Source organism: Aureococcus anophagefferens, assembly GCF_000186865.1.
Source record: "Aureococcus anophagefferens unplaced genomic scaffold AURANscaffold_599, whole genome shotgun sequence".
Taxonomy (NCBI): Eukaryota; class Pelagophyceae; order Pelagomonadales; family Pelagomonadaceae; genus Aureococcus; species Aureococcus anophagefferens.
The window spans coordinates 5209-6677 of NW_008706000.1; the positions used below are offsets into that span (position 1 = coordinate 5209).

Genomic DNA, 1469 nt, shown 5'->3' on the forward strand with positions numbered 1-1469 from the left:
CCGCCGACGGGCACGGCCGCGCCGTCGACGGCCGCCGCCGCCGCGGCCTCGGCCTCGGCCGCGGCGCGCCGCGCCTCGGCCTCGGCGTCCGCGGCGCGCCGCTCGGCGTCCGCCGCCTCCGCGGCCTCGAGGGCGCGGAAGTAGCGGCCCTTGACGTCGCCGTAGTGCGCCCAGGCCCGGAGCGCGGCCGGCGACGCCGGGTACGGGCCCGTCGCGGCCGTGCTCGTGCTCGCGTACCAGCGCCGCATCTTCGCGAAGAGCGTCGCCGCCTCGGCCGCGGCCTCGGCCTCGGCCTCGTAGGCGTAGACGTCGTCCTCCGGCGCGTGCTCGAGGAACGCGAGCCGCGCCCGCCGCACGCGCAGGAGCCGGCCGCCGAGCGCGACGACGTAGCGCTCGTCGCCGCCGGCGGCCGCGGGCGCCTCGCGGACGACGGCGGACTTGCCCTCGAGGTCCGGCGCGCCCGCGAGGCCCTCGAGCCGGACCTTGGCGCCCGCGGGCCAGGGCTCCTCGACGGCCGCGGGCGCCGCCGGGTCCTCGTCCTCGCGCCGCAGGAGCCGGAGCGACGCCCACCCCTTGACGGGGAGCACGATCTCGCAGCGCTCGACCTCGCGGTCGCCGGCGACGACGCGCTTCACGGTCTCGACGCGCACGCGCGTGCCGCACTCGACCTCGCAGACTTTGTGGCTGCTGAGCAGGGACCCGGCGCGCAGCTGGCAGCCCTTACGGCCAGTTACTGTGTACCAACTCATGGGCGAGGTTCACGGAGTCCGACCGGCGGTCGACGGGGCGAGGGCGGCGTGTCACGCGAGATTTCGGGCGCACATCGATGGCTGGAAGGGGAGATTGAGGTGGCTAGGCCGAAGGTGGCGAGGCAAGGGACTGCAACTTGCGGGGCTCAAGATGATGCAATGTAACTAATGTTGTCGCCAACTTTGCCCTCATTGCACTCTACTCCTAGGGTCTCCTTGCACAAGTGGACTACGACGAACACGCCGGCACCAACGACGACGCACCGCGGGGCTGCCGCACACGCCGGCGCCGACGACGTTTCGCGCCGCGGGGCTGCCGCACCAAAGAACATCCTCGCCGTCGACGCGCCGCGGCGCTGCCGCCGCCGGCGCGCGGCGCGATGGCCGACTTCGCCCGCCACTACTGGACGGCCCTGCCCGACTTGTTCAAGACGACCTATTTCAAATTCAAGGGGCTCATCGGCCGGGCGGACCTCGAGGAGGCGGGCCCGGTCTGCGGCGCGGCGCTCGACGCCGGCGGCTCGCCGCCCCGGGACGTCGTCTTCCTGCGCACGGAGCCCGAGCGCTTCGGCGACGGCGTCGTCCTGCGCGAGGGCCTCGCGCTCCGGTGCCGGCTCCACGGCGGCGACGCGGCGTCGAAGCCGCGGCCGGTGGTCGTCGTCATCCGCGACAGCGCCTTCGAGGGCGCGCAGCTCTCCGCGCGCGCGCCGTCGTGCCTGG

General features: G+C 74.9%; 1 protein-coding gene across 1 annotated transcript in view; it reads right to left on the reverse strand.

Moving 5' to 3' along the window:
• The window catches only part of AURANDRAFT_68920 (hypothetical protein), a gene marked incomplete at both ends in the record, with an annotated part of 5080 nt that extends 4331 nt beyond the window's left edge, over positions 1 to 749 (reverse strand). The window contains one exon of the mRNA XM_009044655.1: positions 9 to 749. Coding sequence (XP_009042903.1) covers positions 9 to 749 — 741 coding nt within the window. The remainder of the gene's footprint in view (positions 1 to 8) is intronic.
• Between the last annotated feature and the right edge of the window lie 720 nt (positions 750 to 1469).